At 43.8% G+C, this 23,633-nt stretch overlaps 1 protein-coding gene across 1 annotated transcript in view; it reads left to right on the top strand.

Annotated features, from left to right (window-relative positions):
- Positions 1-23,633, top strand: part of STAB2 (stabilin 2) — an 86,082-nt gene that overhangs the window by 58,714 nt on the left and 3,735 nt on the right. The window contains exons 40-64 of the mRNA XM_030469097.1: positions 603-728; positions 1,232-1,305; positions 3,073-3,144; positions 5,284-5,403; positions 5,837-5,884; positions 6,624-6,707; positions 6,787-6,933; positions 7,298-7,423; positions 7,749-7,808; positions 8,328-8,504; positions 8,588-8,677; positions 9,500-9,646; positions 10,857-10,913; positions 11,308-11,431; positions 11,916-12,065; positions 13,810-13,914; positions 14,351-14,458; positions 15,050-15,243; positions 16,282-16,423; positions 16,791-16,924; positions 18,392-18,557; positions 18,781-18,887; positions 19,412-19,531; positions 20,555-20,713; positions 22,682-22,789. Of these exons, the coding sequence (XP_030324957.1) occupies positions 603-728; positions 1,232-1,305; positions 3,073-3,144; positions 5,284-5,403; positions 5,837-5,884; positions 6,624-6,707; positions 6,787-6,933; positions 7,298-7,423; positions 7,749-7,808; positions 8,328-8,504; positions 8,588-8,677; positions 9,500-9,646; positions 10,857-10,913; positions 11,308-11,431; positions 11,916-12,065; positions 13,810-13,914; positions 14,351-14,458; positions 15,050-15,243; positions 16,282-16,423; positions 16,791-16,924; positions 18,392-18,557; positions 18,781-18,887; positions 19,412-19,531; positions 20,555-20,713; positions 22,682-22,789 (2,945 nt within the window). The remainder of the gene's footprint in view (positions 1-602; positions 729-1,231; positions 1,306-3,072; positions 3,145-5,283; positions 5,404-5,836; positions 5,885-6,623; positions 6,708-6,786; positions 6,934-7,297; positions 7,424-7,748; positions 7,809-8,327; positions 8,505-8,587; positions 8,678-9,499; positions 9,647-10,856; positions 10,914-11,307; positions 11,432-11,915; positions 12,066-13,809; positions 13,915-14,350; positions 14,459-15,049; positions 15,244-16,281; positions 16,424-16,790; positions 16,925-18,391; positions 18,558-18,780; positions 18,888-19,411; positions 19,532-20,554; positions 20,714-22,681; positions 22,790-23,633) is intronic.

The following is a 23,633-nucleotide window of genomic DNA, read 5'->3' as shown; positions in this document are numbered from 1 at the left end:
ACACTGAAGGTCAGAAAAAGCTTCCTTCCCTGCTCTCAGGATGACCCAAGCAAACTCAGTGAGGGAAACAAATTAGGGGGTTAGCCTGTTTCATGAGCAAGATAACCATGCTCAGGTGTCAGTAGATGAGTCTTCAGCTCATCTAGAGTTGCATGAACATCCATCTGAATAACAACCAAGAGCTTTTGTTGCTGGAGGGGCCTGGGTGGCCCCTCTAAAGACTTCCTGCAAGAGGAGGACATTTAATCTGTGTGCAGCACAAGGCAAGCTAAAGGAAAGCTTCAAATGGCAGTTTAATCTAGAGAAGAATGAGAAGGCCCCTTTTTTGGTGTTTGGTTGGAATGCAGAGAATCAGAAGACAGGAAGTTACTGAAAATCAGTCCTGGATTAATTCTTTCAGACTAGAAGCATCTTCTCACCTTTCCTGCTTGTAATCAATAGGTTGGATTAAATATCTGACACCAATTAAGAATATGGTCTCTGAGAGTTTCTATATTCAGAAAATATCAGTGAATCTCTTTGAAAGACAGAGACCCCTTAACCTGAAAAGCAAAAAAGCATTTAAGGACATTGTTTTAATCTGGGTTGTTGTCACTGTTCAGCTATTGATGCTTGCAAGACCAGCAATGGTGGCTGTTCTGCCAAGGCAGAGTGCAGAAGAACAGCCCCTGGCAACAGAGTGTGTGTCTGCAACGCTGGGTACACTGGAGATGGGATAGTCTGCATGGGTGAGTGAGTATTCCCAATGTCTAATATATCACAAGGAGGAAAATGGCAGGGCTGAGTTTTCCTGTAGGTGGAGAATCCTTCCACTATAACCAAGAATCACAGTTCCATGATACTGTAGACCCAAAAGCATCCCTACCTATCGTGTGATTGATACAGCTTGGCAAGCCATGCAACTAGAGCAGTGTGGAGTGACACCAAAGCTTAATAGAAGAGATCTGCCTCTTGACAAGGATAACCCCATCTTCAGCAGCTTGCAGATTCAAAGACTTTTAGATGCTGTTGTACTGTACCTCCCCAGATATGTTTTTAGAAATGCTGACAGAAGTGTTTTAACCTTCACCAAGACAACTACAAGACCTAGACTAAGGTATTAAGCAGCTACAGAGAATGAGTTTCATTTACACTTGTCATAAATCTTCATTCCTAGTATGCTTTACTTAAAATTCTCCCCTTTTAGGTTTTCAGAAGTAATTTTTTAAATTATATTTTGTGCTTTATAAAGAAATCAACCCTTGTCTGGAGAACCACGGTGGATGCGATAGAAATGCAGAATGTACACAGACTGGACCAAATCAAGTGAGTACTTTGCCAGTGCAGAAAAATGAGACTTGCCAACTGCTTATATTTGGGTAAAGACAGACTTCCCCACCTCAATCTTGTTATGAAATGGAAAAGTGCTTCTCATAACAAGAATTCTGAAGTTTATGCTTTGTTCAAAAAGATATTGCAGAAGGAGTGCAGACAAAGATGAAAAAAAAAATAATTCCAGTAAAAGAAATCCAAAACTGCAGAGGAAAGCAGTGTTTTGCTGTTTTAAGCAGTTGTTTTTCTCCTTTGGGAGGTCTTGGTTTGAAAACCTGTCAGTTTGAAAGTATTTCCAGATAATGCTTCTTTTAATGCTATAGAAACAGCATGGAAAAAAATGCATTTCAGACTGGCCCTTCTCCCTTCACAGCTCCAATATATTCACAAGGAAACATAATGGGCTGAATCATAGTTCTCACACAAGGGTTACAACATACAAGCATCCACTTCTTCACTGCTCTGCATCCCCCATACAGAAGTGCCACATACTCCCCATAGTGAACCAAGTATAAAAGGACAAGGAGCCGAAAAAAGAAACAAATGGGCCCAGACAATTAAATGGCACAGATTAGCATTTCTATTTTTACAGCAGTTTCAGAAGAAGCTGAACACCTGACTGCAGCACTTCCTATCACCATCCCCCTACAGCTTCATATTGGCAGGACTGTAAAACCCCTGCAAGCACTGCAGGATGAAGTGTTTCTTCAGAAGCAATGCAGGAAATGACTGGGAGTCAGAGGACAACTCCTGCCTTCCAGTTGTCCAGGGATGGGAGGGGCAACAAACCCATCTGCCCTTTTTGGCAGCTAATCAATTTGGCAGTCCTAATCAATTAACTATTTGCCTTGACTGTCATTTGCAAGTCAATTTGTTCCTGGTTGGAGTAGAGCCACTTAATTCCTTCTTCATCCCTCTAGACAAGACAGGTGATTGCTATTTTCTTCCATATACCCTCACTGGGGATAGAAGTAATAGCTGCAATGTGATTATTTATATTTCCTTACTCAAGGGAATATAGTTAACATTGGAGCAAGAATCACCTCCACTACAGCAGAGCTGAGCTTAGGGGACAGAAATGAGTCTGCTTTCAGTCATACACATACCTGAAACACTGTTGTTATACTGCCTACCAGTTTTATTTCTGCTGCAGGAACCTGCTTGAATTTTTCTTCTCTTACACACTGTGAATTCTAAATTGAGAACCATTAAGCAGTGAGCTGGAGAGGAAGATAAGTAACTTCTTTGCAGCCTTCCTTCATCTTTGTGATAACAAAGTGCAAAACAAAGTAATCATGCTGTATCAAATGCATTACCACTGCATGGCAAGCTGTCAGTAGCATCAAGAAATAATTCCAAGTGTGTTTTGATGATTTGTTTCAGCACTTTAAAAACAGGGGAAAGGAAGAGAGAACATCAGCCGATGCAAATAAAATGAGGGAAACAAATTAGGGGGCTAGCCTGTTTCATGAGCAAGATAACCATGCTCAGGTGTCAGGGGGCTTTCCAAATGACCAGGGCAGCAGACGAAAGATGAAAGATGAATAGGCAGGGGAAAGGAAGACTGAGTTCCTTGGAAATGTTAATTTTCCAGTCTCAATCTATGGTTGATCATGCTGGCTACAAAACTGCTGCGAGAGAGATGGTGTATACCATATCACTATGATAAATAATCTAGCAAAAAAAGTAAATTAAATATAAGTGGCTCAAAAAAGTCAAACATTTGCCCGTGTATGGATGTTTTCTGGTTTTGTCTTGTAGGCAGTATGCAATTGCTTGAAGGGATACTCTGGAGATGGTAAAAAATGCACGTATATCAGCCTGTGTTCACAAGTAAGTATCCATTAATGAGAGTATTTAAGGTCTTGTTATAATCATTACACTTTTGGGTTCCCTACGCATTCAAAACTAAGTCAGGTATGTCCAGAATCAACTTACGTTAACTAACTTTTATATGTGTTTGGTTCAGTATATGCTTTAGTGCTGTTGCTATTTTAAAGCCTTAGCATTCAGTAAGGGCTGTTACTGGAACACAGCCTGGACATAACCCAAGTGAGGATCAAGACTCATCACTGAGTCTTTTAAAAACACTGTTTCTAAAAACACCACTTCAAATCAGGTCTAGAGAAACAGTCTATAGTGGTAAAATGTAAGTTGTATCCTTACAGCAAAATGTTTTAACATTAGTAAAGTTCATTTAAAAAGCCACTAAATTTGTGGGACATGGAGGGCTTACCAATATTTTGATTATATTACACACCAGGTAAGGTCTAAGCCTGCAGGCTCACCTAGGACAGAGCTCCCATGGGGCAGGTCAAGAAGCACAGCCACATAGCCCCTGTGGCCTGGCAGAAGCTGCATCCCAAGCACATCCCTGTGGATGCATAATGCAGGATAACAACACTGCAAGCTGCTGCTAAGGTGGCTAAGTGAACAGGGAGACAAAGGAGGTGAGATGGGAGATTGGAAGTTTCTCTTGATGGAGAGATTAGAAAAAAACAACACAACAAAAACATTCCACACCAGCTGTGTGGAGAACTTCTTTCCAACCACCACATGCCATGCTGGGCTCCCCATAGCATTCCTCTTTTTGTCCCCCACTTATCATTGCAGGCTGACAATTAATCATGTTCATTTTGCATGAGCCACACATACTGCAAGCCATGTGGTTCTCTGCATCAGCTGCACTGCTCTGGTTTTTTGGCAAGCTGCATCTGGGACACAGCCACCCTCCCATGCACATTAATCCTCTGAGAGCAATGACAATAATTCTCACCCTCTCAGCCTGGCCTGTCAGCAGATTTTCTCCAACCTTGAAAGAGCAAAAACAAAAGATGAAGCAAGGGGAGCACGAAGTTATGATCTACTGCTTCCTATTGTTTTGAATGATTTTGCCTTTTCCTATGCCTTGTTCAAGCACCTTTGCTTCAGACTGGCTATATATGGCAGGTTAATTATATTTAAAAAAAAAAAAAAAAGTCTCATGAAGCATACAAGGGGCTAATCTGGTTCACTTTGGCAAACCACTGTGCAGCAAAACTTCATGGGAAGCTATGATAAACCCAAGATTGCCAACAGTCCACCTAAAGGTAACCAAATAAATAGCAAGTGCACCAAACCCCACTGCTAACAGCCAGTACTCATGGCATGACAAGTCAGGCTCCACTGGTAGCTCCCACTCACAGCCCATGGGAAAGGATCCTCAAGATGACGAACAAGAGAAAGGACACCATGAACCAAGTGCAGCAAAAGCATACAAGATGGGTTCCCAATTTTTCCTGATCTCAAATCCATGATAGAAACCGATTTGCCAGCTAAGGTCCTAGCTGGGGAGTACCCACTTCTGACTGGGCAGAGCTCTGAACCCCAGCACACTACTCCTGGATGGGGAACATCTCCCTTTAGCCAAAAATGTTGTCCAGAGGAAGGTGGCTAAATGAGATGCAGCATTACTGATCCAAGCCTTAGGTTCCACTGGTAGTGGTGCATCAACAGATGGACAGGAGATATTTTAGAGGAAAGTGCATGCAGCAAGCTCCTGTTCCAGCTAGGCATTCCTATGCTGTTCCTTCTCCAGAAATCCAGGTGCCCAGCACCATAAAAGTGATTTATAGCTATAAATTGTTCCTTTCTATGTACATCAATGCTGCCTCAGATGAGCAGCTAACACGCATCCCCAAGATCCAGAACGAAACCTGCCTGTAGATCTTCTGTATCTTTACAGAACTAAAGATACAAGGAGGGAATTACAGCTACACCCTCTGCATAAAAGGAGAGTTATTACGAACTTTAAATTCTCTTTTATTATTTGCAATAAAGTATGAACAGTCAGAAGTCCCAGTAAAAGCTGGTTTAAAAAAGATAATGGGATTAAGTCTAAGCTATAGACACTCGGGGAAAAGTGGTGAACGAGAATTGTTCTGTACACCTGGCAATGAAGGAATTAAGTATTTTAAATTTTGATCTTAAAAGAATAATGGAGGCTGCAGTGAATTTGCCATCTGTAATGACACCGAGCTGACAGAAAGGACCTGCACCTGCAAGCATAACTACATTGGGGATGGATTTAAGTGTCGAGGCAATATCTTCCAGGTAATGTGTTACACATGTTTGCTGTCCCTTACTTTTCCTCAGATAGTTATTTAATACAATGGTTGCCTCCTGAAACGTGGCATTTTTTTTCTTGAACAAAATTGTAAATTTACCCCATAATTTGAAATAACCTCAATCAAAGAATTAGAAACAGTGTGTTGCAAGATACCTGCCTCAGAAAAAAAATAAAAAATAAATAAAACCCCCTCCACTTATGGAGAAGGACTGTGGCTACAGTACTAGGGAGTTAATACTGGTATTTTTAATTTCAATGTTAAGTTCTCTGATAGAGCAAGGTAAGAAGAGAACAGGAGCAACGAAGGTAATGCAGCACTTACTCAAAAAGTTCTGTTTTCCAAGTGCTGCACTTGTTTGTACTCCACAGATGTTGCCCACCTGTGCAGCACTGTTACAAAGTTTTGCTTAATTTCAGGAACTACTCAGAGACTCCAACACATCTAGGTTCTATTTCCACTTAGAGGTAAGAAAAGGAGCAATTACTTTTTTTTGGGGGGGGAGGAGTAGGGAAAACTTTTTTGCCACAAGCAGGGAGCAGGCATGAATCTGTGATGTATCAACATCCTTCAACTTCATTTGGTCACCAGCCACTACTATCAGAGATGCTCTAATTGAAACCACTGTCATTAAAGCATCTAGAGAATTAATACTAAAAACTAAGATCCCAGGGAAACATAGGGCCCCCAGACTGAAGCTTTCACCCATTCACAGCCTGAGATCTTCCAGCACATCTTGCATGAATTATGAGCAAATACCACTGCTCTTCCACCCTTGCTGCATTTTCAAACTGCAGTGCTCTTTTTACTCTCCTCCTAGGTTCAAGCAACCATGTATCAGCTAAATGCATGTACAAACACATACCTGTAGCCACTCTGGACTATCTCAAGATGAAAGGGTTCATTCATCTTGCCTTGCCCAAGAGGGGATAAGCTCTTCTCCACCCTCCCTGCCTTTTGAGGTTGAGAGCTTTCCGCCTTCTTCTCCTGTTCACTGTTGCAGAAGAAAGGAAGATTTGGCTAAAAGCCAAAATCTTCCATTGGATACCCAAGGGCAGTAGTGACAGATGATCCTGGGAAAGTCCACAGTGTCCAAAGAGTTTCTCTCACACTTGCACAACGTGCAAGACCACTTGTGTCTGAGCGGGGCTGTCCCCATCGCTGTGTTAATGACTCATTACTGATCTGTCTTCTTAAATCTGGCAGGCCTTGTCTATCAGGGATATTGCAGGCCCTGGCCCTTTCACCTTGTTTGTACCTCACACAGATGTACTAAACAGCGACCCACGAGTAAGTAAGAAAGCCTGGCCAGGAGTTTTTGGATATAGAGGCCTCTCGGCTGCTTCAACTCCTCTACTTTCTGCTGCAGGTTAAGGAGTGGATTGCCAGAGGAGTGATGGCTCAAGTCCTCCGGTACCATATAGTGGGTTGTGCCAGTCTATTGTACAGGGACCTGATGGCAATCACCAACGTGACCTCTCTCCATGGGGACCCGATACACATCAGCTACTCTCAGGTAACAGAGCATGAAGAGGCAGGGGAGAGAAAAGTAAAACAGACTGCTCTCGTTCATCTGTTTTTAAAAATTTGAATCATCGCCAAATCATGTGTAAAAATAAAGAGCATTAAAGAAAGGTTTCCCACGTAGCTGAAGCATTTATTTGCCATGCAGAGTTGGATGACACTCACAAATTGTCATATCCTCTCATTCTGGCTTTATGAGCATGATAAGAGTCTGAAAAAGCAAAGGGCAACTTATTAAAACTGAAGCCATTCTGCTACAAAGAAAGGATGATCTGAGCTCTATATTGAAGAAAGATGGCATTGGCTTCACCCACTCAGAAGGTTCCACAGAAAATGTGATTTTGTTGTCTTTACAGAACTCACTGGTTTTGAACAGCAAAGCTCAAATTATATTCAGCGATGCTATTGGCACAAATGGTGTGATCCATGTCATAAACCAGATCCTGGTCCCATCACACATGCAGGATTTCCCTCTTAAGAAGGTATGTGCAGCTCATTGCTGTTCTCAACTCAGTGGCTTTTCCATAGCTACCATTATATATATAAATCATGTAAATTGTACAAAAAAGTTATACTAAAAAGACCTTGTACAAATACCATTTTACACTGCTGAATATGTTATATTGAAAATTCACTCAGAAATTACAGTTATAATAAGAACAGTGTGACAGAACAGCTACACAGTGCTTTCACTGTCACACTGGTTTCGTAACAGAAAGTAATTTCCAGGGTAAAGCAATACCTGCTTTTTAAATACCCATATAATGTATATATTAGATAAATTTCTGAATATGCTTTTCTTTTTAGGAAAGCCTTAAAATGGTTGCAGCCAAACATGGATACATCCTGTTCAGCAGTTTGCTAGAGGTAAGGACACAGGAGACAGCAGCCATTGGGCAAAAGTTTCAAATACTACTTTTAAATACAAGAGCACAGACATGGCACATGGCAACACAGCTGGGATAGCACTTAGTAAAGCCAAAGGGCTCACAACACAGTACATAATCCTGGTCACCTATGGCCCCTCTCCCACAGATGTGGGGGGAATGTCCCACAGCCACCTTTCTCCTCCACACTCAGCTTCATCCTAACATATTTCAAATTATTTCAAATCAAGGTTTGACCCAAGTATGGCCTTTTGAGCCCAAAGTTTGGCTGTCAGCCTGGTTTTCAGTGGGCAGCTCTGGGTGATGAAGCACTTTTGAGAATTCACGTTACTCAACTTGAGAAGCTCAACTTTGGTGTCTGTTTTTTTAAAGTCAGGATGTTTGCAGGCTGGTGACTCAGCAGCTCACTGCATCCCAGTTATACATTAACTCCATAGGGTCAGTGTTGTGTTGGATGGAACATTAATCCTTTCTCCCCCCATTTCTTGGTATGTTGCAGAAAAACAACCTGCTTGGGGTGATCAGTGATCCCATTCACAGACCCGTCACGCTCTTCTGGCCCACGGATGCAGCTATCCGTGGGCTGCAGCAGGAGCAGCAGGACTTCCTCTTCAAAAAGTCCAACACTGACAAATTGGTGCAGTATCTCAAATTCCACATCGTCCGTGATGCTGCGGTAAGCTCTTGCTTTTTAGGAGCATTACCAAGGCCAAGAAGTGCAAGCCCAGACACGTGCATTTCCCATTTTTTCCTTCCCAGGTGTTGGCCTACCAGCTCACCAGCTCCACCTCACTGAAGACCCTGCAGGGCTCCAACCTCAGCGTTAGCTGTGGGGATAACAGGGAGATTGTAAGTGCCCACCCTGCCTGCACCTTTACCTGCTCCTCCAGACCCCACTGTGCCTGCACACAGCCCCCAGACAGGGTCAGTGGCATCAAAACTCAATCGATCTTTGCCAGTCCATGCCAACAGCAACAAAACCAGGGTAGCACCTACAACAGATACGGCAGAGTAGATGGTCTGCAAGACTCTTTGGAGCTGTCATTTTCCTCTGTTGTAAGATGGTTTTTTGTTCTAAACAGCTCCCAGTTACCACAGAACTGAAATCCCAGTTACCACAGAACTGAAATATCTCTTAAAAATGAAAGATGCAATAAAAAACTATTAAGATGAACATGGCTGTGGCAGAATCACCATGAACGTAGCATCTGCATGCAAACTCTGTTTTGCAAGCAGTTACACGGTAAGACTGCAGGCATGCACACAGCCTGTTACACCAGAACAAAGATACATCTTTCCTTGCAAGTGTATCAGGTCTTACCTGACAAGTATTTGCCTCTGAAAACATGGCTAACCCTAAATGTACGCAAAATAAACCTGTGGGCACAGGGCTTCTGTACTCATTCCCCATCAGAAAAGGGGAAAGATCTGCCCATCCCTGAGCTTATAGCATTCAGCTATAGGAAGAGAAGTCCTCAGATTGTTTTTGAGCCCCTGCAGCCATCAGTGTTGCCTACAGGGTAGTTTGACACAACATCTTGCATCCAGAGCACTCCTACAGAGGGAGGATTATTTTATGCCTATCACCTGTGCATGACTTGGTTTCAGCCTGTCCTCAAGGAATACTAGCTCATGACTTGTCACAACCCCTGTCCCCATCCCATCCCTCAGGGTGCACTTTTCCTGAACGACAGACAGTGCAAGGTTGTGCAGCGGCAGCTGGAGTTTGACGGGGGCATCGCCTATGGAATTGACTGCCTGCTGACAGACCCCAGCCTGGGGGGACGCTGTGACAGCTTCTTCACCGTGGATTTCATGGTCAGTCCCCTTTTTTGATCCCTCACACTGGAAAAAAGACACAACCCAAAGGCCCAACACTGTTGTCACAGAGACCAGGGCAAGACTTGCAGGAGCATTGGCACTACTGAGATGAGAGTCCCACTGCTTCAGGCTGGCTTCACCCACCTTACTGCTGAGAGCTAAGGTTAAGAAATGCAGCATAACTCCTAAGAGATAAACAACAAATCCTGTATCCACACTCAGCAACACACAGGATAAACTCAGTGAAGAGCAGCCTAGCAAGCCCTCGTGTGTTTTCAGTATTTTTGCTCAGACCAGAACCATGCTAAATGAAAGGCACAAATTTGAGCAAAGATGGAGTTTTCTCAGCATGCTTTTAAATTCATACATATTCACACTACAAATTTGGTCATAAAGATTGCATTTATGAAGTTCCCAGTTACAAAGGAACAGCACTGCTGTCCCAGCTGCACGGGGTGTTGAGGACATGAGACAGGGAGCTGTCAGGCCTGTCAGCCAGGCTCTCTGTCTCTCATCTTTCTTGCTTTTAGCACACATGAACAGGCACTGCTAGCCTGGAGGAAGCTTCCCCTGTGAATTTTGATGCATCCCAAAACCAAGAAGTTTTGAAACGGTTTCAAGACCAAATTTACTTCAGTTTCCTTTGAATATATAAAAAAAGTAGCTAGGATTAAAAAAAATAACGTAGACATTCTTTTAAAAAGCTTATTGGAATTTCTATTTAAGTTATAAAACCAGAGCTTGTGTGTCTCTCATCTGCTCAAGTTCCCTTTTGTTTTGTGACTGCTCAATGAAATAGATCCAATTTCTGCAGATCTGGCCAGTGCTTCCTGAGAAGTAACCAGTTAGTTCTAGTCCATATTAGACATCCAGATCTGATACAACCCACATCAATATTTGAAGAATATCCACCATCTTTTCCTTGCTTGTTTAAATCCTGAGCAAACTTTCTTCTGCTAGAACATACATTCTGGCATCAAAACCCATTTCTTGAATTTCACAGCAATAACTTAATGCAACTATTTTGTTGCCTCTCTTCTTTCTCCAGCATTCTTATAATCTTTTTTTAACATAACAAGCCTACACTGCTCTCTGCACTTATTTTCTTCTCTCATAAAGCAGACTTTTTGTCAATTTTAAACAGCCTTTTGTTGCCAATATTTTAATATGCTTTTTTTTTTTTTTTCTTTTCCATTTTGTACAACAGGGTCATTGTGTTAGCTGCTTCAGTAATTCTAAATGCCCTCCAGGGACAAAACCAAAGGTAATAAATTAAAATCTTGCATGTATGCAGTCTAACCTGCTCTTCACACAAGCAAACACCTGTACTTCACACAAGCAAACTAGAATAAGTTGCTTTGAAAAAAAAAAAGGAAAAAATAAGAGAACTCTCAACAGTGAAACCACACTAAGTGATGCTATAAAGGCTCTGGGACAAAGTTGTCCCTGGGCAAACATCCAGATGCCGGGGGTGGGAGGGAGGGACAATCAGGGAGAAGGCAGAGGCCTCACTCCTGCACTCTTCATATATTTCATGAATCTATTTGATTCAGTGTACATCAGAAACTGTGATTTAAAGAAGAAAAGACTCAAACCTCCACTCACCTTCCTCTTTGGTTATTCCCCCCCCCCTCTCTGCTGGCATATGGGATGCCCAGGAAGGGATCCACTGGTGCACATACGAGTCCTACGGGCTGCGGAGGGACGGCTGCCGTAGGAACTGCTCCATGGTCATCCACACGGCCAAGTGCTGCAAGGGCTACTTTGGGCCAGACTGCCAAGGTAGGATTACCCCCTACCTGCACCCCACCTTCAGCCCACGGCCTCGCCAGGCACAGCTGCATAGTGCCCATCTGCCTAAACTGTAGGTCTGGGACAGGGTCGTGAGGAGGGAGCAACAGTAAGGTGAGGAAACTCTCTTGCAGGTACACAAAGTGTTATAGCTTTTCTCCTCCAATCTTTTTCACATTTATAGCAAGTTTTAAACTCCATGCTAGTAGCAAACCAGGTGAATGCTATAAAGACTGCCCTGCTGTAATCAACCTAGAGAGTTTAATTAGCCACCAGCTGAAAGTCCTTTCAACACAGCAGCAGGTTCCTGTCACCAATACCAGAACACAGCAGTGTCACAGCTGCTTTTACATCCCCCAGCAGAGATGCATGCACAGGAATTGCCCCATTTCAAGGATTTTAGAGTACAATAAATACCAGTGACAATGAATAAACATGCACTTGAACTAAAAAGTTTTTTTTTAAAACCTTTCAGCTTGCCCAGGAGGCCCAGAGACCCCATGCAATAACCATGGCTCCTGTGATGATGGGTACAGCGGGACAGGAGAGTGCCACTGCAACAGTGGCTTCAATGGGACTTCATGTGAGCTGTGTTTGCCAGGCAGATATGGCTCCAGCTGCAGGCGTATGTTTAACTTTTTCTTTCCATGTTGTTGACTATGTCAATCCTGAACCGTTTTGGCAACAGTTAGTTTTTAAGTAAACCTAGAAATGATTCCCACTTTCAACAATGTGTTCCCAAGTGCTTCTGTGCATGGAAGGATGGCACTGGGTCTCAGAAGAGAGGAGAAGAAGGTGGTGAGACAGAACCTTAATTAGCTTTCTCTGCAGTGTTCCTCCTATTCTTGTAGGGTACATTACAGACAAAACCTCCATCAGCAAGTCTTTTCAACTACAGTACAGCCTTCCCCCCTTATCCCCATAAAAGCCAAGACAGCATTTTAGCAATGTGGTTCCTCCAGAACTGCAGGATGCCAAGGTCATGGACAGTATACTTTTGTAGAAGAGAAAAAAAAGAGCACCAAGACAGACAGCAGAGCAAGAAATTGCTCATGTTATCTGCTTTGCTGTGGTTTTAAGTGTAAGTTAGGTGGAACCAGGATTGAGAGCACTCTTTAAGCTTAAAAGCTTTCCCACCATAAAGCCTTCACAGGGGCTTCTACTTCTAACTTTGTGCACCTGTAGTTCTCATAAGGTGCATATGAAGATTATACCATACCAGCTCTGGACATCAATGCTCAGGATTATGCTTATTTGCAGTTTATCTGGTTTATAGTACACCACAGCATTAACTGCTTGAGCTATTAGTCTGAAACCCAGATGGTGGTATCTAACAGAAGTTCTATAACCCCTTCTTTTGGGTACATATTTATATCAGCCAAAAAAATAAGTAACCAAGCTAAATGAAGTAAAGCCAGAGGATGAAACCACTTTCAGCAGGACCAAGTTTTCAATCAGTTTCCCCAGTCCCATCTCATTTTCCTGAGATAATATTCCAGGAGGAGGGATAAGGCAAGGACACTACTTCATTTCATTATAAAACAAAGAGTTATCAGTAGTTCCTTGTCAAAGATGTAAGTTATTACAGAGCCTAAAGAGTGGGGAAAAAACATCACCTGTAGATTAAATCAGCTCCTCATATTTCAGTTTGCAGGACACAAGAGCTCCAACAGGCAAAATAATCCAGAAGCTTTTAGTCATAAAATTATCTAAAAGCTGAAACATACATTTCAGGTAACTTGCCCATGTTTCAGAGCAAAACTCACTAACCTGAAATTTGGCTTCCTTTCAGACCTTTTCCCAGCCAACAACCAAATATTCTCTACCTGCCTTACTTCTCTCTGGCTAAAAGGCATCCCACAGTTAGCAGCTGCTACACATTAGAACAGGATCAGCCCAGGTCTTCAGCTGAGCCATTAACTCCTTCCAGTCACAGTCCTTTGTGAAGTTTGGGACCCTACCACAATGCAGATCAATACTCATTTTCATTTCCAAAGACACATTCTACTCACTCTGGTTACAAAATCATAGGACCATAGGATAATTCAGGTTGAAAGAGGTGTCAGGAGGTATCTAGTCCAGCCGCCACCTCAAAGTAGGTTCAGCCCTGACCTCAGAGTAGGTTGTTCAGGATTTATTCTCTCAGGGCTTGCAGACCTCTAAGGATAGAGACTGCCCAACCACTCTGGGAATTCTGGTTCACTGCTTGTCTGGTTTCATGGTGAAAAACCATGAAGTTACACTTACCTAAATTACTGCTGGGTAATACTGTATCTAAACTGATAGACGAGGTGATGTTGCTCTAGAGAAAGATTTTCCCCTTTCTCAAAAGCAGCTCCGTAGGTGATCCCTCTGTGTTGTCTCTGCAGCCTGCCAATGCAAGACCAATGGGCAGTGTGATGAAGGATATTCAGGAACAGGACGATGCTTCTGTGAAACTGGATGGACTGGCCAGCTGTGTGAAACCAAGATAGGTCTCTGCCTCCCCTCGACAGATTCCATCCCACTGAGCCGTGGGTTGATAGCACTTGCAAAGCAGCAGAGGGTTTTGTGTAGAGAAGTGAAGGAAAGGGTTAATAAATGTCAGAAACTCTCCATGGAGGCTCAGGATGCTCCCAGGAGCAATGGCCTGGAGAAATGAGCTGCTTCCCTAACTTTGCTTCTGACTGTGAAAAAGCCTTCACATTCCCATCTCCTTCTGTGTGAAATGGGAATAAGAGTGCCTGCTTCCCCTATGGGATTTGGGATACATGAGGGAAAGTATTATCTGAGAGTGAAGCAGTCCAAAAAAATTTCCAACAAGTTTTTTTCCCATTAGCAAGACAGTGTGAGGGCTTTTCCTTCTGCATGAAATAAAGGCACTGACAAATAAACAGCATCTTCATCCCAGCTGTTCTTCCTTCCTCACAGATCTGCCACCAGTGTGCTCCCCAAGCTGCTCTGCCAACGCGGTCTGCAGAGAGAACAACACGTGTCAGTGCAAGCCTTTTTACAATGGTGATGGGATCACATGCACAGGTGAGCTCCCTCATACAACCTGATAAAACAAAGCAGGTTGTCTCCTCTTCCAGCATGCACTTGCATGCAGTTACCATCTGATATGGCACATTGGCTGTCAAACCCAAAAAATTCCACAATGCAGCCAGTGAAACAAATTTAGGATGCAAAAAAAATCAGGTTTTTCCAAAGCAAGTGGCTGGCTTTGCCAAGCTTTACCAAGCAGGAGAATCAGCAAGAAGTGCTCTTCAGTCAGGTTTTGGAGACAGCAGGGTTTTCAGCAGGGTTTCCCTTACAGGATTTTTTTCATGACCTTAGTCAAGGCAGTTCCCCAGTAATACCACTGCAGAATCAGCCCTTCTTTCTCAGCTAGGTGTGTTGCATTAAATCAAACAAGTTCTGAAAGGGCTTTAGACCACTGTTGGACAGATAACTTTCATCCAAGTTCAGAAATGCATCAGAAAACTGAAATAGGGTTGTTTTTTATTTTTTCCCAAACCAGTGTTCTAGAATTTTTAGTGTGCCTTTTAAAATCTGGAGGTGATTTGTCTTTGCAAAGAGCATCCTCTTTAAAAGCAGACCTTATTCACTTGTTGTCTTTCCCTCATGCAGTTGCAGACCTTTGCAAACAAGGCAATGGTGGGTGCCACAGGGCAGCTGACTGCACACAACTCGGGGTGAAAGTCTTCTGTAGCTGCCAGAAAGGATACAAAGGAGATGGCTTCACATGCCTTCCGATAAATCCTTGCGCCGATGGGTTCAACGGAGGCTGCCATGAGCATGCCATTTGCACTGTCATAGGACCTGTAAGTCAAATGATTCCAGTCACCACCACAGAAATCCAAGACATTTCTTCCTGGTGCCAGCAGAAATTTTTTCTCTGCATGGGTCATACCCCATCCCTCTCAGAGTCCCTCTTTTCCCAAATAACCTTACATAGCTCGGGCCTATTTTCTACATCCACTTGGTACCCTTTCAGCTGAGGGATGAGAAACAGTTTAACATCTTTGCTCTGGGGAAAGGGGTACTACAGCAGACAGAATATTTTGCATGTGACATTTTTCTGTCCCCTTCTTAGATCTTGTTAACTGGATATCTTGGTTTGCAATAGGAAGTTTTTTGATTGAAATTGAATATATTTTGGTAGCTAAACCTAGGGACAGCTGGGAGAATAGTGCTACTTGTTGGCTGACCAGACTCAGCTTTAAAACCTCTGCAGCCACACAATACAATTTCCTTGGCCCATGTAGTCAATGTTATTGAGGAAAACCTGTGCTGGCGACTTGATCCAGCATTTGTCCTGGTGTTTTTGGGATCACCTGTCCATTCCATTTGTGTGGCTTGCCTGATGTATCTTCCAGGGTCTATGTGGAAAAGCCTTGTTGCTTATGTGTTCCAGCTGCCAACCATCGCAGTCCCTGGATGTCACCATCTCCTGCTTGGTTTATAGTTCTCAATTTATTACTGTCAGTGAACTGCTAAATTCCTTTCATGCTCCCATGCCCAATCATTTAAGTATCATTTTGACAGGTTTGCCATGCATTTTTTTTAATTACAAGTCATATAATTCTCCAACACATGTTCTTAGCTTTGTGGATGGAACTACACTTTTTTATTAATTCAGAAAAGCACACAAGTGCATGTGTAAGTGCTTTGCTTAGAAGAACAGATGTTAGCATCAGGGTTCATGGACTGTTGAATCACAGTTTTAGTGGCAATGTTCCCGGTTTTCCATTCCTGGGTATATCATGTGAAAATTTTCCAACAGTTCAGAATGCTGCTTGAAATACCACTTCTATGTCAGCTAAGTGCTTAGCCTGGCCTTTTTTATTCCCTCTCATCAGGACAAACGTAAGTGTGAATGTAAAAATAACTACATTGGTGATGGGCTCAACTGCTCGGTGATGCAGCTTCCTCTTGACCGCTGCTTGCAAGACAACGGGCAGTGCCACCCTGATGCTGACTGTGCTGATCTCCACTTCCAAGGTGAGGATGGCACACCATACATGCCGCAGACAGACACAGCCTTGTCCCCGTGCCACTGCACTGAAGACAGTAGCTGGGATCCTTGTGTCTGTAAACTCATCCAGTCCCCTACCAATGTTCCCTTGAAACAATGAGAAGATTGAAGTGCAAATGTGTGCTTGCACACTTAGAGATGGCAGATTTGTGAAGCAATAGCTGGGAGCATTCCAGGTAGAAATGTCCCAGGTAGAAATGTTACCCCTGAGGGATCAATCTGTCCTAAAGTCATTTCGCAAAACGCTCAGGTATCAGCACGGCACATTTGACTCCAGATCCAGATATGGAAATCCCCGCCTCAGGAAAAGCTGGTTCTTCTCTCTCTTTGCAGATACCACAGTTGGGGTTTTCCACTTACGGTCCCCTCAAGGGCAGTACAAAATGACCTATGAGAAGGCAAAGGAGGCCTGTGCCAACGAGTCTGCCACCATCGCTACTTATAACCAGCTGCTGTATGCACAGAAGGTGAGGCAGCCTCACTGAGGGAGGCGATACAGGGATGATGCAAGACAAACCTCTCTTAGGGCACAGCACTCCGAGGTCCAAACAGATGTTCCAGCAGAAGTCCACAAAGAATGCTCTGAGTCTGTTGCCCTCAGGATCGGTTAGCCTGGCTCACTGCTACTGCTCCAGATTCAACTGACCTCTCTGCTGGCTTGCTCAGGAATGAGCTGAGCCTGTGTCTCAGGCCTCACCTTTTATTGGCCCCCTAATCCTGCTCATGTGCAGTTGGGGCCCACCCTAGTCAGGCACAGGTGGGCTTAACACAAGCTCATGCCCACTACTTGGTAATCAGTGGCACCTGGTTGCCTCATTGCCTCATTTCACTACACAGAGAGCACACTAAACTGAGCATAAATGGGGAGGGAGGAGCAAAGGAGCTGCTTTCTGCTAATAAGCTTCATTTTTCCTCCTTTCCTTTCCCTGAGTGCCAGGGTGTGTTTGGCTGGGAGCAGGTTTCACACTGTTCATTTGTTTCACACCTGTGGATTCAGCACTGAAGCCAATTGCCAAGTTTCTCTTTCCTGAGAAAGATGGTAAAGTCAGACTTAAGAGAGTTTCCATTAAGGTTTTAATTATTAGTGCTTCTTAAAGAAATGTGCAGTTCAGAATTATGCTTAATTTTTCTTTTTTTTTAATGTAAAGAAAGGCTCCAGGAATCTTTTCCCCAAATGCTGTTCACTTAGCAGAGACATTTCCATATTTTTTTCCTTGAATATGCCAAGGCATAGTTGTCATCAGGGGTATGAGCATCACACTCTGAGTTTGTAAAACCTGTTTTAGAAGAGTGGGTCAGACTGACTTTCCCTTCCTGGATCCTTCCCATCCGTGGAAGGAAGAAAGATGGAAGGAAGAAAGGAGGGAAGATGCTCGCCATTTTGTGACACCTTTAAGCTAAATGCAAGGCTGTATCACAGCCAGCATGTGAACCTCCTTCTGCTGCCTGAGAAGATTCAGTTTGAAGACTGAACTGCAGGTCCCATAGTCTAAATATTTCCCTCTAAGCAGCAAAGTCAGCACTGGGGCTTCAACACTCCCAGGGACTTATTTTCTGCTCTGAGCTGGTTTCTCAGCCCTTCCCATGCTAACAAAAAGGGGCTTGGCACATCATGGGATTGCACTTTGGCTTTACCATTCACCTCTGATCTTGTCTGGCTCTGGGACTGGAGAAAATTCTCCTGGAAAAGGCTTCTATGGCCCCTGCAGGACTTTCAGAGGGTCCTTTGTCTCCACGACCCCTTGGCGCAGAGCTCTGCACAGGCTGCAGCATGGACAGACAGCCAGAGCCCCTTCAAGCCCCCAGAAAGAGGGCTGGCAGGGCAGGTGCTGCCTGAGCACCCTGGGGCAGATCATCAGTTTCCTTGCTAGAGCCCCAGCCCCACCACCAAGCTCTTTTCACATTTTTTTTCCTCATGGTCATGCCGGATACAGGCGAGGTACCACCTATGTGCTGCTAGCTGGCTTGATGGTGAAAGAGTGGGCTACCCGACTGCCTTCTCCTCCCCAAATTGTGGCTCTGGGCACGTTGGCATTGTGGACTATGGGAGAAGAGTCAACCTGAGTGAAACCTGGGATGTCTTCTGCTACAGGGAGAAAGGTAAGAGGATCCTTTGCTGCACACCTCTGCTCAGAGCGGAGCAGCAGCTGGGATTTTAGTTCCTTTGGTAGGCCACAGGCTGCCAGGTAACACCTCTGCCTCTTTTCATCTTCAGAAGAACTAATAACCTGTTGCCTGCAAGTTGTTTTTCAGGCACAGGGCAGCGTACAGCCTTCTAGCAAAGTGTGTTTGCCAGTGCTCTCTGTGTGTTTGTCCTTTCCAGAGGTGAACTGCACCTGCAAGCCAGGCTACGTGGGGGATGGCCTCTCCTGCAGTGGGAACTTGCTGCAAGTCCTGATGTCCTTCCCAACGCTGACAAACTTCCTGTCGGTACGGCCCACAGCCTCCAGGCACTCAGTTGGGTGAGCAGAGCAAAGCAGGCTCTGCCACCAGGTTGTATCTCAGGGTTTGCTTTACTCGCAGGTAACACCACTACCACACCAGCAAAGCCAGGTGGACTGGTCCAAACCTGCACTTTCAAAGTCAAAACTTAGTCACAGGTGGATTTTTTTAATATTTGTTCCAAAGAGGTTTTGGCTTTGTGAGACTCACTGGGGAATTAAATGTTATTGCAGCTTTTTCTTAAAAAACATTCTGAACCATTGGCTTTCTAACCATCGCAAGGAGTGGGGTGCTTTTTTTTTTGTAATTTCATTGAATTGCTGCTGAGGAAACAGGCAAAGCATTAAAGGGTCTCTTTCTTGCTGCTACTCAGAAAGGCATTGTATGTCTAAGCAGCCTCACAGACAACAAGAAGGCTTCTTTGTCGTTATTTATACAGTCTCATCTTTTCTGCTCCTTACACAGGAGCATACAACTGCCCTTCAGTAAAGCTGGATTTTGTTTCTGCCTAGAACATCATGGCTTACTCCAACAGCTCAAGGAAGGGAAGAGAGTTCCTGCAGTACCTCACGGACCTGTCAGTGCATGCCACTCTCTTTGCTCCAAATGATAGTGGGTTGAAGGAAAACAAGGTGGGGATTTTTTTTTTTTCTTTTTTTTCCTTCTTCATTTCAATAACATTTTTAAAATAGCTTCTATGCATTTTTGTATCCCAGCTTTCACAAACAAAAAATGTTAGGATCTTGTGACTTCTGTGTAACTCCATGTAATTTAAACTGTACTTCTGAAAGAGGCGAGTTCACTATTCCTACTTCTATTCCACAATTATGAGTGTAAGATTACTGAGCTTTTGAGTTATTACAGAGAATTTATCATCAGGGATTTTAGTTACCTGGTTATAAAGGAGATTGACTGAGTCAAAGCCTTCTCTGGCTTTTTAACATCAAAAGCAGTTATTTGAAGAAAACAGTATTTCCCCAAAATATGTTAAAAGCATCAGTTCCCAGCTTAATTTCTGTCTTTATCCCTCCCTTCCATCCTTCTTTCCTCCTCTCCTTCTTTTCTCTTCTCCTTCTTTTCTATCCCCTTTCTTTTCCTTTCTTCCTCTCCCTCCCTCTTCCTCCTTTCCTTTCTTCTTCCCTCCCTTTCCTCCCTCTTCCCTTCCCTTCTCCTCCCCTCCCTCCCCCCCCTCCCTTTATCCCTCCCTTCTTTCCTCCATCCCTTCCTTCATTTCCTCCCTCCTTTCCTTTCCCTCCCTTCCCTGCCTTTCTCTCTTCTTTCCTCTTTCCTTTCTCTTTCCTTCCTTCTTTTCTTCAACCAAACATTATCTCAAACAATTCACATGGCTTTATGCCCTGGCTCCCATCTTCAAGCTCTTTGGTCTATCTTTGAGGCTCATCACACAAAAGAGTAAAATCCTTTGTCCCACCAGAATCAAGGTACTACCTGCTGCAGGCAGCAGACAGAAGATATCCAGAAGGGAAAATCCCACTGTTTGCCTCCAGATTTCCCAGGTGCCTTTGCCCCACACTGCACTTGCTGCAGCATTAGTAGTGAAGAGGGAAAAAGGTCACAGGCACTTACTTATCCTACTGGTAAATCCGGAGGATTAAAGAGCTCAGTTAACATTCCTTGTATTTTGCTCTTGTTCGCAGACACTTTCTGGGAGGGACATTGAATATCATTTATCTAATGCCAGCATCATGTTTTATGAGGACTTGACCAATGGAACCACTCTTGTAACTCGTCTGGGGGAAAAACTCCTCATTACAAACACCAAGAGACAGGAGCATCAAGCCACCACCTCTGAACAGGTACCCTTGCAATAAATCTCCCATCGTCTTGCTTTTTCCTCCATTCTGCTCCCTTACCCTCTGGACAGGTGACAAGCTAGTCCAGTGAGAAATCTGGTAAGGTTACAGGGGACAGCAAGGACAAGCTGGCTTCAGAAGGCTCCAAAATAGCAGCTGGCAAACTGCAAGTTTGCAAACAGCCAAGCTCTGGCCTGCAGAAATCAAAGGAAGCTGTTTGGGTGGCCAACAGAAATGTCAGGATGGGGATATGGGCTTGATTTCACCCTTCTCTCAGCCTGGTAGAATTATGGGAGATGGCAGTGGGATAAGAGAAGAGATGAGAGCAGGAGCTTACCATTGAAGAAAAGTATGGGCTTTTATAAAGTTTCTTGTTAACTTTATGGGAGAGGCAGGAGTCACCAGCACAGCCTTGCTCAGAGGAAGAATAGACAAAACAATAGTGTGCTTTTTGTATTATTATTTCAGTGTTTTTAAAATGCAAAACCTGATGTTCTTTTTGAAAATGGAATGTATCCTTTAACATTTTAGGGGAACTATCCTATAAAAGCATACAGTTATTCATTTTTTATCAAGAAACTACTCACCACCCAAACATTTCAAATGAACGCTGTGACAGCAGCCCCTGAAGACTGAGCCTGGAACTCTGGGTGATGTAGTAGAGCTGAATAGAAAAATAAGAAACCCTATGGCCTTGCTGTTAAAACATACTCCAAAGGATGATGCTGGACCCAAGGGAAGATGAGTGCCCAACATGCCAGCTGGGGAACAGCTTTTCATGGATAAGTGCACAAATGACCCATCTGTTGCTTTTGCTCCATCCCCCATCACCTCTCAGGAGAAGCTCATTTAGTGTGAAAATTACTATGCACTTGTTTTACATTTTTAAAACCACCTGGTACTTCAAACATAGTAATTACATTAATAAAGTATACCCTCTTGAGAGATCAGGTGCACCAGCAAAGGGCTTATCTTTATCACTCATTAGCTATGACCCCTTCTAAATCACTTTGATCTGGTATTAGAACTGGAAGAGCTTCTCCTTAGAAAAATAGTCCTTTCTTCAAAAAGTTACCAAGAGGATGCTCTGAGCCCATTAACATAAATCTTTTTCCTGCCTTCAAAGATGTTTGGAAATTTGTAGCTTTTCCTTCTTCCCTGGAGGACCTGAGCAAGCCCCTGGTTCCCCTGGCTGCAGTAACACTCAGCAAGGTGCCAGGGTGGGAGAGTGAGGTGGCAGTTTCTCTCCATGCATACTCCAGGAAGCCAAGCACCCATCCATCCCAGCACACCAGGTCAGAGCCCACAAACTTTCTCTGGGACCCTGACAGGGCAGCAACGGGCTGAGGGACAGGGAGGAGGACATGGTGTGACTCCCACCCTGCTCTGCAGTGTCACCACAGCTAAGCCCCTTCCTCCCTGGCCACAGAAAGTCACTGTGTGCTCCAGCATCAGTGTTCTACGCTGGTGTGCCAGGAGCAAGAGCAGACAGCAGCTCCTGGTTCTGCTCACTGAAGAGAAACCATTTTGCTAGGATGCAGTTTGAAGCAGAGTTTACAACAGTGCAGACACCCATGAACCCATCCTCCCAAAATGTTGGTGAGACTCAGGATCAGCTTGGAGCAGCCAAGGACTGCCATTATCAGCAGAGTTTAGAGAAGTTTAGGCTGGCAATTGATTGATTCCATCCTTCTCACATCCTGATGAGCTGCCAAGTGGGACCATGCTCCAGCTCACTGGTGCTAAGCCACCACCTAATCTGCAGGCAGCAGCTCCAGGTAGGGGCCAGCTCTCTCCATCCAGCATCCTCAGTGCAAATGGCATCCTCAGCTCTGACAGCAGCTGTGAGAACCCCATGAAATGCTTCTCTGTGCATCAGTAACTGAGGTAGAGAAACAATCTCAAGGTTTTCTTCAGTCCAAAAAGGAGGAGGGGTCAAAGCTCAGCTCTCATTGCTCTTTCTTCTGGCAGAGTGAGATCAGATACGTGGACAGAAGTGCTATTGTTGAATGGGATATAATTGCTTCCAATGGGATAATCCATGTCATTTCAGAGCCTTTAAAGGCTCCGCCAGCACCTGTAAGTACATAGTGAATTTTTTGAGGGGTAGTGGGAGGTGGCTGTGGCTTATATCATTCCAAATTCATTGCTGACATTCATATATCCCCCTTCCATGTATACAGTTTTGGTTTACAGTTTACTTGGAAAAAAAGTTAGATGTTGGAAACAAGGTGTCAGTGAAGCTTGCAAAAAATGTTTCTATCTGAACTAACTCTTCCCACATTTAGTTTATTCATATAAAATAAGAACTCCATTTCATAATGGAGGTTTTATAAAACTTCATTTCAGTTTTTCCAAAAAGGTCTTTCAAGCTTCTAACGATTTTTTTTTTTTTTTACTCTTGGCTTTGCATTAATTCCTGTCCAAAACAACAAGGTGTTTCAAAATTTAGAAATCTGAAGGTTTTGCCTGCATGAGCTAGAGAGTTACCCAGCTGAGTCTCCCACTAGAAAGACCAAAGCAAACAGCTCTAGGCAAAACACCACAGTTCAAAAAAAAAAAAAAAAGGTGTGTCATCCTTTCCTTGAGGGCAATTTGAGTTAGTGGCTGCAATGCTTCCAGATGGAATCAAAACATTACTTTTTATTTCTCAACAGCCAAGTTTACTATTTTGTGTGAAAGGGAAGAAAAATATTTGCAGTGCAACTGGGATGTTTCACAAAAGTGATCCCTGCTGCCCCTGGAAGACATGCACAGCAAGCACCCTTTTCTTCTGGTACAAAATGTTTTGCTTAATGAAGTCTTCAGATGTGCAGTGTTTGGTTTCCTCAGCTCTATTCAACACAGGGTGCTCTGTAACAGCCCAACACAGGCTCAAGCTGAGTTTATTTAATCTGAAAAACTTCCCCTCCATCAGGGTAAT

The sequence above is a fragment of the Calypte anna genome, chromosome 1 (assembly GCF_003957555.1).
Source record: "Calypte anna isolate BGI_N300 chromosome 1, bCalAnn1_v1.p, whole genome shotgun sequence".
NCBI classification, from domain to species: domain Eukaryota; kingdom Metazoa; phylum Chordata; class Aves; order Apodiformes; family Trochilidae; genus Calypte; species Calypte anna.
This window is presented reverse-complemented; position numbering and strand designations above follow the sequence as displayed.